Source organism: Erpetoichthys calabaricus, chromosome 5 (assembly GCF_900747795.2).
Source record: "Erpetoichthys calabaricus chromosome 5, fErpCal1.3, whole genome shotgun sequence".
Taxonomy (NCBI): Eukaryota; Metazoa; Chordata; class Cladistia; order Polypteriformes; family Polypteridae; genus Erpetoichthys; species Erpetoichthys calabaricus.
Genome location: NC_041398.2, coordinates 29,832,094 through 29,845,655, shown reverse-complemented (window position 1 = coordinate 29,845,655; position 13,562 = coordinate 29,832,094). Strand labels below are relative to the sequence as shown.

The 13,562-nt window shown below is 35.5% G+C and overlaps 1 protein-coding gene across 1 annotated transcript in view; it reads left to right on the top strand.

Moving 5' to 3' along the window:
• faah2b (fatty acid amide hydrolase 2b) overlaps positions 1 to 13,188 on the top strand; it is a 32,698-nt gene extending 19,510 nt beyond the window's left edge. The window contains exons 9-10 of the mRNA XM_051928516.1: positions 6,570 to 6,681; positions 12,956 to 13,188. Coding sequence (XP_051784476.1) covers positions 6,570 to 6,681; positions 12,956 to 13,188 — 345 coding nt within the window. The remainder of the gene's footprint in view (positions 1 to 6,569; positions 6,682 to 12,955) is intronic.
• The last annotated feature ends 374 nt before the right edge of the window (positions 13,189 to 13,562 follow it).

Here is a 13,562-nt window from a genome sequence, read left to right as displayed (position 1 = left end):
GTGCTTCGCATACTTAAAAGCCAAACAGCCCTATTGATTTGTTTGCTTTTCTCTATCTCTCTGACATTATCTGCTCCTGACGCGCACTCCTTTGAAGAGAAAGATATGTTTGCATTCTTTTAATTGTGAGACGGAACTGTCATCTCTGTCTTGTCATGGAGCACAGTTTAAACTTTTGAAAAAGAGACCAAATGTTTGTTTGCAGTGTTTGAATAATGTTCCTGTCTCTCTACAACCTCCTGTGTTTCTGCGCAAATCTGTGACCCAAGCATGACAATATAAAAATAACCATATAAACATATGGTTTCTACTTCGCGGGTGGCTCTGGAACGCAACCCCCGCGATGGAGGAGGGATTACTGTAATCCAAGTAGAGGCAGTTTGTTCACTAGCATTTGGGGGATGATGGTGTTAAAGGCAGAAATAAAATCCACAAAGAATAATCTGATGGAATCCTTTCTCTCCAGGTGGGTGAGAGCCAGATAAATCACAGAAGAGACAACGTCTGCTTTGGAGTGGTTCATCCTGTAAACACATTGATTGGGTCCACTGTTATATCGATGGTCTTTTTTTTATCTCCGCCATTTCCAGCCTCTCAATGCACTTTGAGATTATAGATGTGAGAGCCACCGGACGGTAGTCATTCAAGCAAGACCCAGTTAACATTAACAAAATACTGTTAACATTGTAATCTGCATAATACTGTCCAGTGGGACAATAGTTAGAGCTTGTTGAAATAATTAAAGGGGTGAAGCAAGAACCATCTCTAAAGTGGATACCAGTCTATCCCAGTGCATATTGTTACACACACATCCACATTCACTCACACTGGGCCAGTTAGAGTTACAAGATGACCCAACCTTGCATTTATTTAGAATGTGGGAGGAAAACTGGAGTCCTGAGACAAAAAAAGACATTTTGAGAATGTGCACACTTAGCACAGACAATTAATGAGCATGGGATTCAAGCCCAGGATGCCAGATCTGCTAGGCAGACAAACTACAGTGCCAATACTAACTCTGTTTTTGATAGACTGTCAAAGCATATTTGGAATCCATGTAAGAATACTTCAGATTATGACATAGTGTTAAGCAAGTGTCACATTTTCCTCATCAGTAAATCAATTTTTTAAATATTATTTTCACTAGAGGGCAGCAGAAGTCCACAAAATTCTTCAATGAAAAGGCAATGTCCTATATGATATATTTTTTTTAACTCCTTCACAAAATGTAGGCATAAATATAGCAAGATATTATAGCAAGGTTACAATTTTGACAGCATATTTACATATTTTAGGCATTCCTGAACACGCATTGTTCACAGCCCTCTGTAAACATGTCTTTTTTTTTTGGTGCTATTTTTATGAAGTTTTTGATGACAGTTGCTCACTTTATTAATAGACTGGTGAAGGCTGTAGCTCTCATGCTGTATGCTGTTCTATTAAATAGCCACTTTCATTTATGATATTGCTGGTTTTGTCTCTAACTCCTTGTAACTGTTTCATTCACTTATTTTCCTGAATTTATCCCTTTATTTACTGACCCTGCTTATTACAGCTCAGGGTTGCAGCAAGTTAAGACCCTATCTAGGCAGCATCAGGCACAAGCCCGCAATCAACTTCAGGTAAAGCACCAGTTCATCATAAAATATACACTCAAACAGGTTGAATTTAGTGTTGCTATTTGCCTTACTCTGGACGTATTTAGCATGTACAGTATGAGGAAATTGGAATGCCCAGAGACAAAAACATCCTGATGTTGATGTGTGAAAAAATACAGACTGTCACAGTCAGAATTTAAAATGTATATCTTACTAATACAAAGCAGTAAGTCCAACCACTGTGCTGGCTAAATTCTTGACAAAGGTCTGTAAATACTGTATACACTGTAGTATTGATACAGTATGTTCTCACTCCATATTTTAATCTCCTTTGTTGGATTTTTTTGTTAGTGCCTGTTAATTAACAAAGATTTTATGAGTGCACATTAGCTAATACTTAATATGTGAATGCAAATAATTTTCATCCAAGATATGTTTGTTTGAAATATTTTCCAATTTTAACCCATTCTCTCTGTTTGGATTGCTGATTTTTATTGGCAGGTAATTTAATCAAGCAGTATTCAAAATACAAAATTCCTAAGCTAAACTAACTAAACAGGAGTATTCCTTGATTACCTTAGTTTATAGTACTTGACTTAATGAATGTTCTTTTCCAAGCAGAAATAAGGGTTGCAGATGGCTTGAAAGGCTGCTTATGTAACCCACAAAAATATACAATATTGTTGTATTATTTATTTGTTTGTTTAATCATTTACATTACCTAAGTTTAGTCATGTTTTACCCTTTGTCACACTTAGTAGTGTGTGTGTATGTAAATAATAAATACTCCTAATACATTTTGTTTTTATTTAAAGGTTTTATGTAAGATTTTCATCTCATATTTACTCATTTATTCTGCTATGTGAATTCATGTAGATTGTATAAACCTGAGAGCAAGGGGTTACATTTTGGGAAATGGACAAGACTGTTGAGCAAGCATGTAAAAAGGAGATAAACAGAACACACTGCACCACACAACAAGCTGATTAACATATAGAGATCTCTTAAAATGCATCTGATGTCATAAAAGCAGTTCAACTTTACATGTATTTGAAATGTACTCCAAGGTAACTTGAAAATAATTTCCTCTTAATTTTAACATGCCAGCATTATATTTACATATATCTCATATTCATTTTAACATATCTTGAGTACAATTTTAGATATCCCAAAATAATGTCTTGTTCATCTAATGATGATTTAAATATATCGACCACCTAATGAGATGACATTTTAACATTTTGTGTTTTGTGTTAATTTATATTTTAGGTATCTACAACTGCATTTTAACCACTCAAAATTTGCAATGCAGATATCTCTTGTTGCATTTTGACAAGTGAAACTGAGGGACTTTTCCAAATGTAATTACAGATATCTCTAACTGAAAACCTAATCACAATTAAAATGGTTAAGGTCTTAATTTCTCAAATTTTAATTTTTTACTAGTTAATTTTAAAATTGACATCTTCCATATTTTTAAATTAAAGGTATCAACTACTATCAACAACTTTAGATATTTGAAATCCAGTTAGAATTTTTCAAAATATAAATACAGATATCTCCTCTTTGAAATTTAACCAGTCAAAACTGAAATGCAAATCTCTTGAAATGAAAGTTTTATAGATGTCATGTCAATGGCGGAACCCCTCCATTTCATATATTGCTAATGTACCTATAATTTCCCCTTCTTAGTCAATACTAAAATTTTGATATCTGAAATTCTCATTCTGAAAGGTCCGTATTGTGGACAGGTCAAATTCATTTCTGACTTGGAAAAATTATATTTTAGATACTGAAAATACGATGACATGTTACAACATAATTATATACAGTCAAAGCAGGCATTAAATACCTCTTGCATATTTGAATATACAGTACACCCCCAAAATTTGTGGGGGTTACGTTCCTAGAGCACCCACGAATTGTGAAAAACCACAAATTTTGGATGTGGTTAAAAAAAATGGCTATTTTTATCGTTTAAACCCTAAATATGCCCCCCCAAAACACTTTAATTGAATTTCAAACTCAGCTTAATACATTACATAAAAAATAGAATGTAAAGGTTAACCTGCATACTATACAGTACTGTACTGATATGTCACCCACAGTGCTAGAATGTAAAATACCGATGTTACTGCTATATGTACTGTAATTCATGCAAGTGCGTTTTCATTGCTAGAAGGTCTTAGAAGGTGCAGGGCCTTTCTGTGGCATCTTGGGGCTTTAACCGTTATACTGTCACATACAGTGGAACCTCGGTTCATGAACATCTTGGTACACGTACAAATCGGTTTACGACCAAAAAGTTCGCCAAACTTTTGCCTCGGTTCACAACCACACACTCGGTATATGAACAAGCCAGTTTCCCTTTTGGTTTGTACATGTTCAGTCTCTCCCTGTGCATTTCCTGTGCAGCGAGCAAGAGAGAGAGCGCAGGACACACACACACACACAGGCAGCAGGGGAGAGAGAGCCGCGCACACACACAGGCAGCGAGAGAGAGAGCTGGACTCATAAGGTAGGAAGGCAGCTAAAGAATGCACTGGGCTTGATTTTGTTTTCATTTCTGTTTACAGCGTTCGGTTCATAGCGTGCATTGTTGCAATGTTACTTTTCTTGGTGGTTTATTAAATTACGGATTTTTCCCTGTGCTTAAAACTCATTAAAAAAAAAAAAAAAAAAAAAAGTGTTTTTAGCCAGCGGTTGGTAGCGCTATAGTGTGAACTATTGCAGTGTTAGTTTTCTCTGTTGTTCAAGGTTTTCTCAGTGTTATTCAATGTTTTTACATTTAGTTTACTATTATGCTGTGCATTCTATGGTTTAATTAACTATATTTGTGCTTAAAAACTTAAAAAAATATATATATATTTACATACACTTGATATGTTCTGGAATGGATTAATTGTATTTACATACAATCCTATGGGGGAAATTGCTTTGGTTCACGACCAAATCGGTTTACGACCAAAGTTTTGGAACGAATTATGGTCGTGAACCGAGGTTCCACTGTGCTTGGGGGTTAATGCATCCCTGGACGCCAAATACTTTTTTGCTGCACTTTAAGTAAACGTCACAATTCACAAAGAAAAAGTGAAATTTTAATGGAACACATTTTTTTTCATGCTAAGAGCATCACAGTTACTGCAACACTAATCATTTTACACACTGCTAATGAACTGTAAAAACTATTTAAAAAAACTACTGGAACAATATGTACAAGGTGCAACTGACTCAATGGATGAAATTCAGTAAATCACCGAGCCAACTGTGCTTGAACTGGCTGCACTCAAGCACACAGAGGTAAGCACTGATGCTGGTAGGCTATAGTGCAGCGGCTCTATCCCAGGGACATTAAGGCTGCAATGCTGCAGGGTGTCACGCTTGGGTCACAGAATTGCACAGAAACACAGGAGATTGTAGAGACAGGAACTTTATTCAAACACTTCAAACAAACATGTCTCTTTCAGAAGTAAAACGAGCTCAGTATGCAGTTAGTTCTCTATTAAAAGAATATTTTCTAGCAATTGCTATTTTTCTAACAATTTTCAGCCAATCTGAAAATTGGCTACAAATAAACTTCAATTAAATTGGATTATAGGTCAGCAGAAAATATCAAATGTTTTCAGAAATGTATATAACCCTTTACAAAATATTTCTAATTTCTTATACATTCACCAGTGATTAGGTAAACCATGACAAACATAAAATCTGAAAACAATGTACAGGCTAATGCATATTTTAGGTTTCTTCCAAATTGCAGACCTTGTTGTCCTATTATGACTGAGTTACAACTTAACATGGAAAAGAAAAAACTAGAAAAGCAATAGAGAATTGAAGCACTTGTTCTCAATATAACCTCTATAAGTAAATATAATGAATGAATTAACAGTGCTCTTGGATATGAAGCTGGTGTTTCATTTATTTCATTTCTAGTACACTTTCTCAGTAGGAACAAAGTTATTTTAAATGTACACAAATAAAGAATAAAGAGATGCAGTTTTATTCTTTATTTTATTAGTAGGATGAAAAGAAGCAAAAATATTACAGCAATTTCTAAATATATGTATTAGTATTTATGCAAAATATTTAATAACTGATGATAATATTGATTCAATACTGTACTTGGAGAATTATTGCTAGGTATGCTTAGGTAAAGTGTTGATGAAAATAATTAGCAGATAAGTAGGTACTGTACAGCATGCTCGGAGTAGTTGCTTGCATTCTTTAGAGCTGCTACCACTTTTGTTTTTTGGCAGTGAGTTCACCCTAAATGTGAGGCATTTCAATTTCCTTTTCATTAACTGTCTTGTTCACTTCCTCACCCTGAGAAAACTAGAAATTGTCTGCCCTTTGCTGCTAACAGATAATCTTGTTTTTCAAGTCTATCATACTGTATTTTACTAGCTTTATATGAACTGACATGGTTTGGCTGCAGTCCTCTGAATAAGCTCGTGCTGGATTTTAAAATAAATAAGACCTATTTTAAACACTGTGTCTGAGTTCTTAACTATAGAATTTCTTTTTGTTTTTAAGCCTCTGAATGATAGGCAGATAAGGCCAGATGGCCAGGATGGACAGAAAAAGGAAAAAACAACAAAATCTGTAGGGGTTCCTGTCCAAAAGACCGCTCAGCATCCCACTGGGCATTCTGTCTTTAATGTAATTTCCATTGTTTTAGGTGTTGTCTTAGAGGATTGGACACAGTGGACCTCATGGAAGGTTGGGGTATCCACTTTTATTCAAACATTCACATTTCACTGGTGGCTGTACAGGACGTTATTCAGCCGGTGGTGGCACAGAACACCACAGCAGTAGAACAGGAAAAGAAAACAAAAGTAAAGATTAATAAAATTTGCAGATTCATTGGAGAGTATGATAATTCTATCTATATCTAGTTTATTAAGGGTAGAACTAGATTGTAGTTAAGATAAAGTAAATAAGACCTATTTTAAACACTGTGTCTGTTTACAGGTTGCTACAACGTTTACTGAGCTTTTGGGAGACCATGGCAAACCTGTGTGGCCTCTGTGGGAGCTGCTAAAGTGGATGCTGGGATTTTCGTGTCACACTCTTCCAGCAATTGGTGAGTGGTAATGAAAGTGACCAGTGAGTTTAGAGTTCTTGTTGAAACATTATCTCGAAGTTGCAGGCCAGTGGGGTTATAGGCCCTGTAACAGATGCATCATAAAAGAGTTCTGTAAAAAATATGTTACAACAGATGTGACAAAACACATCGTTGAGTGTAATGTGAACGCACTAACACATTGATGTAACATTTATGGCAAAATTAGCTTGAGGAGGTGGTGAACAACACTACTTATTGCATTGTCCGTTAAAAGATAACCATTTAAAGAATTCTGAGCAACCCATTTCTGAATTCTGAAGATTTTTTTTTCCTTTCCATAAGCAAAGGTAATGTGTCATCGGTACCTGTGCTACAATTAAGCCGTTATTCCTCAGTGTTCACTTCTGTTTTAGAGGCAATAGAGGAACTGAAACATATACCCCATATTTTGGTTTTTTGTCAGTTGCTATTATCAAGAATTATACATCCTCAAGAAATGTTTATCTTTACCCAGATTAAATGCTCAATGCGCAGACCACTTAAAACCACGCACACACACAAAATAAGTAAATAAAAGCAGTCAAAGTTGAATTGTTCATACCTTTTGTTAGAAGCAGTCATCTGCAGATTTTAGTTACATGTGTAATGAATGAATGGTTTGTTTAGGATTTGAAAGTAAGTAAAGAATTAGTTTTGAAAATTATTCCTCTGCCTTGTTTCACTTATAGAAGACTTTTTTTTTCCTTTAGAAATTAGATTTTATTTGCAGGACTGACCATACACAGAAATACAAAAAAATTGACCACCGAGACCAAATCGAAATTACAAAAAAAAGAGCAAATTAACTAGATTTTTACCCAGATTCATTACCCAAATATAAAATGCAGTACTTAGGATACACAAGTAAAAACTAAAAAGCCATGTGTGCACATGTATTCATTCCCTTTGCTATGACCCCTTAAATTTGATCTTATCCAGCCAATTACTCTGACTCTGCAACACCACTAAGCAAGCAACATGAAGACAAAGGAGCAGTCCACAAACAGGTCAGAGACAAAGTTGTGGAGAAGTATAGTTCAGGGTTGAGTTCACCTTCCAGCAGGACAATGACCCTGAGCATAACTGCTAAAGTTACACTTATGCACACTCATGTTTTTTGTCTGTTATTGTTTTTGTCACAATAAAAAAATGTTTTGCACCTTCAAAGTTGTAGACATGTTGTGAAAATGAAATGGTGCGAACCCCCCAAAAATCCATTTTAATTCCAGGTTGTAATGTGACAAGACAGGACAAACACAGAGTGGTTTCTGCCACTCGCGTTCTGAAGGGGGGGCTGAACGAGGAGGAGATGATAATACAATGGGAAACAAATAGGTTTTTTATTTTTTTAACCTCCTCTTTGCTCGATCAGCTGCTGGCTTGCTGCTGCCGCTATGCCGCGTGATGTGCATCTTGCGCGCCACTTCGAACATTTAAAAGCCTGTACTGCAGCTGTCCTACACTTTGTCTTTTATTTCCGGCCCCGGCCATGGTTAAATCTGTTGGCACAAAGTCTCATCTCGCGGGACGTGAGCTCTTGATATTTTTTAGTTTATAATTTAAAAACGGAATAAGAATCTGAAAATCTAACAACATCACATTAAAGTTCGATAAATTTTGAAAAAAGATAGGCCTATATAAATGTAGGTTTTAAAATTAGCCCAATTTAAAACATGACATAAAATCGTTTCACAAAATCGTTGCACTTTTAAGCTTAGGATTGTGTATGTGTATGTACAGTATATATGTGTGTGTGTGTGTATATATATATATATATATATATATATATATATATATATGTATGTATGTATGTATGTATGTATGTATGTATGTATGTATGTGTATATATATATATATATATATATATGTATATATATATATATATGTATATATATATATGTATATATATATATATATATATATATATGTATATATATATGTGTCTGTGACATCATCTTTATTTTACTGAAAATACATAGTGATGGAAGCAAACAGCAATAATAAAACGCTATTAAGTACTATACCGTAATGCTTATAATGGAAGCAACAGCAATAATAAAACGCTATTAAGTACTATACCGTAATGCTTATAATTTTGTGGCACTGTACAGCTCAATTCTGTACATTTCTTAAGGACTAGTATAATATGCACCAAAAAAGTGGAATAATGCACTTATTATTTTTTTTATTTTATTACATGAATCCAGTACCTTTTGAAATTAATTATATCCTTTCATTATATGCACAATTTCTGACTTTTATCTAATATTTCACCAAAGCAGCTGTTTGAGAATTGAAGAGTATGTGTTGACAAAACCAGTCAAGTAAATCCCAACACAGAGAATAACATCTGAGTCACAGATGCACTGATTCAATTCTTTCAATTCTGTTGCAGTTTTGGTGGCTGTACTTTTGTGGCATTTAGCTACTCTTTTGTGAAGTTTACCTCTATTTGTGTTGGTGAGCTTGCAACCACTCTCTCTGTACTGATGCAGTTTGTCCATGTTGAAATAAGCTGGCATTTTTTTGACTGTTCTCTAATGGCATTATAAATATCACATTTTCCATTTCAGGGTCATGGGTAGCTGGAACCTATTCTGTCAGCATTTGGTGGATTGCAGTATCGTTCATAAGCAGTTCACAAATGCATATGCTAACTAAGGTGTCAGATATGATTCCTGGCAAGTTAAGTAGTAATTAGTAGTAATCTGCTAAATGTAGTAAAATTATAAGAAAATAGATTGAGGGGTAAAGTTTAATTCTGTTTATTAGACCAGCAACCCATCTTTTCAAACAGATGCTGAACATGAAGGTTCATAACCAGCACAAAGAACAGTGCTAAGTTGGTAACATTTTGAACAATAAATTAGCCTTCAATAAATTTGTTTATTCATACAAGAAGACAATCCTTCTTTGCAAACAGTTACTGCTGAATGCGTTAAGCACTAGAAAAAGGGCTCACTAGAGTGTGATTACTGTGTATGGCAACGCTTACACCAAGCCTCAACCCAGTTGTTAAAATGTTATACTGGGAAAATGGAATGTTTAGTAGGTCAGCCTAATTGAGAAAAACAAAAATACTCATATGTGACATTTACAATGTAGAGCAATGCCATTTCCTGTCTGTGCGGTTTCATTATATTAGACCAGAAGCTCAGTACTATTTCTGTAACAAAGAATGTTTTCCAGTGAAGAAGTTTAAATTGGTGAGGGTGGGGATGAATGACAGTAACTAAGGTTTTGGAATGTGAAACAAGAGATTGTTTCTTGAATTTGAAAGGATGTTAAAGGAAATTATGTGGTACTTTTGTTCTAAGCAAATCAAACTCAAGCTCTTGGTTCAGCTGTTTACGTATTTGAACAACTGGAGTTTTGTCAGGTAAAGTGACTTGCCTGAGGTCACACAGCAAATGAGTGACACCTTGTATCTTAAGGGCAATGCCATAGTCATTTGGCATGACATACTTGTCAGCTTTGTTCATTCTCATTGCTGAATTGCTGTTTGCTATTCCAGTTGTTGAAATATCAAAACAAGTGCAGAATGGAGTGAAATGCTAAGTTACTGAACTCCAAGACCGTTTATTATAATAATTTTAAAAGACCATGAATAGGAAATACTAAATAAATATCAATATGTACAAATGTAGCATTATATTCATTTTATAAAAATATATAAAATTTAACTTAATATAGGAGAAATAGTAATAGGGTATAGTGTAGCTCTAGGCACTGCCCTCTGTTAGAATGTGGATAGACAGTGTAAAGGAGCTCCAACTCAAGTTTCTCTGAACTAGTCTTCAGGCAGTGGTAGCATTTACATGAACGCCACCCACAAAGAAGAGGCAATTGTTGTGATGGCTTTTATCTCTGATAATTTTATTACCCTGGTCTGACATCGCTTACTATACGTGTTCTGGAAGTTGGAGAGTGTACACAGAGTACAGTGCCTTGGGGTTTCCACACCAGGCAGTAATACTTCCTCTCAGGATAAGTTTCAATAGGGAATTTATAGAAATTCTTTAGTATCTGCGAGGGCAGCTGAAAATCCTTGAAGCATCTGAGGTGGTAAAGACCTTGGTGTGCCTTCTTCACCAAGGTGTCAATGTGCTAGACAAAGTAGTGTCATTTGGACACAGAATATATGAAGCTGTCAATGCTATATTTTGTAAAATGCCTTGGAATGTACTGCAGTTTCTTATCGAGTTTTATAGAAAATGGTTGGGTGTGTGATATTTACTGAGGAGTACTTTGCAATTTGCTTTTTGATGCATTGTTGTAACACGCCCAATATATTTACTAAAAAGACTATATGAAAGACTGCTTCCTAATCTGTTGGTGTTGTATAAGGTCCTTTGTGACCTTATTTTCTCCTTTATACTCTATTATATATACCTTAACAAAATGTCTTAAATTCCATAATTTTGGCCTTCATATGTTATGCTGCCTTTTATACCTATGCTATCAGACAACAAGTAGGACAAATAGGAGAGAGTTATACTTTAAATTATTTTATTATTAAATTTATTATTTAAATTATGTATTACCAGTAACAGCGGATTGCACAATAACGTGCAGTGAATACACTTGACTTATAGTTTTCATCCTCTTTCTCTGTATGCTTAGCATTCGTTTGCTTAGAGGTTGATGCTGTTGCTGCTTCCTGAGCAGCTCTTGTTTTCTCCACTCTAGCGGCCCTCTTCTTCGGTCAGCATTTTTTTTTACATTAAACTGATTAAGTCAGGTTTTGTGTTGCAATTACTTAGTACGTTTTTGTTAATGTTTCACTTAAGTGCCATAATCTACCTCAAGAATGATTTAAGATATGAAGAGGTAGAGGAAGTGACAGCGAAGGTGTTAGAGATGAGAACGGCGCCCGTACACATGCACTGCACGCCCGCCCTGCTGCCCACTGCCGAGAGTTGATTCTACAATAAAACAAAAATCATCACCCTGAAAGTGGACAGTAGAGGTCACTTAGTATATGTGTACCAAATTTCAGGTCAATAGGTCAAATGGCTTGTGAGCTACAGGTGATTTAAAATCCTGGACAGACAAACGGCCAGCCACAGTAGTGTATTATATAAGAAGATAAATAATATACCCAAATTATAAGCAAAATAAAATGTGTGACAAAAATACTGTTACAGCCTAAGTAGCAGTGCATCTTGCAGGTGGCTATCTGCTTGTCATCAGCTTTTCTGCCACATGGCCTTGGAATGGAATATTTAAACAGGCCACATGCAATATGGCTGCCCAGACAGAGTTGTCTTCACCGTGGAGAAATAGCGAGAAAGAGGAGATCTTCTCTTAATGGACAGATGGTGAGAGAGAGAGGTCCATCTTCTTTTGCTATACTTCTAGACCAATGGGTGCAAGCAACTCCCTTGGTTCTTCCAAACCTATTTCCTTCATCCACAATCCAATTCCAATGACCCAACTTGCCTGAAGAAGGGACCCGAGTTGCCTTGAAAGCTTGCATATTGTGATCTGTTCAGTTAGCCAATAAAAGGTGTCATTTTGCTTGACTTCTCATTGCATCCATTATGGCTAACACGGTACAAAGCCCTACTACTAATGTCCAATAGTGTAAGTCTACTTGTCCCTTCCTGGGCCATTCACCAATAAAAACACTCTGGTACAACCCATCCCCTATTTCCTTTGTTCATGTGCAGCCTGTTCCTGCCAGCTAGACAATTTATGGTCTCCCCGAGGGGGATGGCCAAACAAAGTTATAACACAGCCCCTTACCAAACTGATTTAATTTCCCACCCCCTGCTGTAAAATACATTTTGTAAAGCGGCACTTATCAAAAGGCAATGGGGGGTGGGGGGATTGAAAATGAAATTTCAACTACTTTCTCAACCAAATCTGTTTCTTTAAGTAACTATTAAATTTTAAATAACTATTTACAAAAAATTATCAAAATATTAAAAATTAATCTGCATAACAATTTAGTAACAGCATATTTTTTAACAGATCCAGTCTCAATTTGGTCTATAAAAAGTTTTTGATTTGCTTAGCACATAAAACCCATTCAATAGCAGCAAAGATGCAAATAAAGGTGAAGATATCAGTGGATGTGCATATTTATTCAGAAGCAGGTCATAGTGACCATACCTTGATTATAATTCAAAGCTACTTTTTTTCTGAAAAGTATGTTTCACCTCCTTGCATACAAATGTTTCATCATGAATAGTATAATTATAATAAAAGTTGAATGACAATGTGTTTTTTTTTTTTTCCTTCAATGCAGGCCTGAGTCTTGCAGAGAAGTTCCAGAAACTAGAGCCCAAACCAGGCATATTGCAGAAAACACAGGAGCTTAAGAAGGCGATGGAGGATTTGCTGGGAACCGATGGAGTTTTCTTGTATCCTTCCCATCCTCAAATTGCTCCAAAACACCATCACCCCATTTTCACTCCTTTTAACTTTGCATACACAGGTAATATACTTTATAAAAGATGTCTTCAGATTTTATGTGCCTGATTTCATTTTGAAAGGTGTTCCAGAGCTTGTATTATCCATCTGACTTTTTTGGTGATCATCATATCAAGCTGAATGGTTTTAGTTTTCTTTAAAAGATTTCTATAGACATACCATGTTGAATAAAAATTTTGAATCTGTTATAGACCCACATAATTAAGGACTGGTTTCTGGGTTTCTTTAATTACAAAATATTATAGCTCACTCTCAGTTTAACTTGGTGAATATAAGGCCAGATACTGGGTGACACACCAAAAATGTGTCTAGCAAATGATGGAGTAGATGTTGACACACCTGTCTGTTGTGCTAATGACTGTGTTGACTTAGAAGAACATCTTCCCATAAAACTCTGTAGTGTCTGTGACAACCTCTAGAGT